Raw genomic sequence first — 985 nt, 5'->3', positions numbered from 1 at the left:
CAAAACTGAAATGGGGGGGGGGGTGTTGTTGTTGTTGTTGTTAAGACTATAGACCTAAAGAGAACTGCTACTGAATAAATCATATCGCCCTTTGTGGCACTTGTTTCTGAGCAAACATGCTCATGATTGGGCAGTACACCCGGTCTTGTGGCTATTTACTCGGAAGCAAACCACAGAATTCGTTTACTCTCGAGTAAGCGAGCCTAGGATTACCGCCTGCAAATAGTTCAACCCATGGCTTAATTATGGACAGGGAAAGTACAGGAAGGTTTGCCAAAATCAGAGATGAGATGTGGATTAGGACCTGGGCCTCCTCAGGTCGCTTTCTGGGATCTGGCATTCTCCGACAAAGCCACGGAACATGTCAAGCAGTCCGTCGTGTCTCTCTCAGAATGCGCCTGGCTCCCCGACCGTGCGGGGCTGCTGCGCGCTTCGGAGTCCCGTTTCCAGCAGCGCCCCACATTCTAGGTAAGCGCAAGGGCCGCCAGTCCGGGGCCCAGCCCCCGCACTAAAACCCGCTTCAATGAGACGCTCCAATCTCTTTGGAACAAGCCCCATTCATATCGCCGGCAGCGGGACTCCGACTGAAATGCAAGACAGAGAATTTAACCGGTTGCTTTCGATCGGCACAGTTGAGCCTGGCCCGACAGTCCGGTTGCCCTAGTTGTGCATCGACACCGATCAACGGCCCACGGCCCTGAGTCCCTCTCTGGCGAGGCAGGCGGGGAGGCGAAGGAGGCCCTCTGGCCAGATCGGCGGCGCAGCGGGGGAGGCCCACCCCGCAGAAGGCTCCCGCCCGCCTCGGGTCCAGGGCAGCCCCTCCTGGCACGGCGGCGCTAGAAGGGGGTCGTGGACGCGGTGGCAGGTTTCGCCAAAGTCAGCCTCCTTGCCGCGCTTCTTTTGTGTGCCGGGAGAACGAGCTCTAGGGAAATGCAAAGTCTGGCTCAACGGCAGCTCTGTTACCCCCCCGCCCGCCCGCCCGCCC

At 58.7% G+C, this 985-nt stretch overlaps 1 protein-coding gene across 1 annotated transcript in view; it reads left to right on the top strand.

Annotated features, from left to right (window-relative positions):
• Nucleotides 1-361: 361 nt before the first annotated feature.
• Nucleotides 362-985, top strand: part of TAL1 (T-cell acute lymphocytic leukemia 1) — a 12,771-nt gene continuing 12,147 nt past the window's right edge. The window contains exon 1 of the mRNA XM_015424242.1: nt 362-468. Coding sequence (XP_015279728.1) covers nt 362-468 — 107 coding nt within the window. The remainder of the gene's footprint in view (nt 469-985) is intronic.

Source organism: Gekko japonicus, unplaced genomic scaffold, assembly GCF_001447785.1.
Source record: "Gekko japonicus isolate JY-2015 unplaced genomic scaffold, Gekko_japonicus_V1.1 scaffold2047, whole genome shotgun sequence".
NCBI lineage: Eukaryota > Metazoa > Chordata > Lepidosauria > Squamata > Gekkonidae > Gekko > Gekko japonicus.
This window is presented reverse-complemented; position numbering and strand designations above follow the sequence as displayed.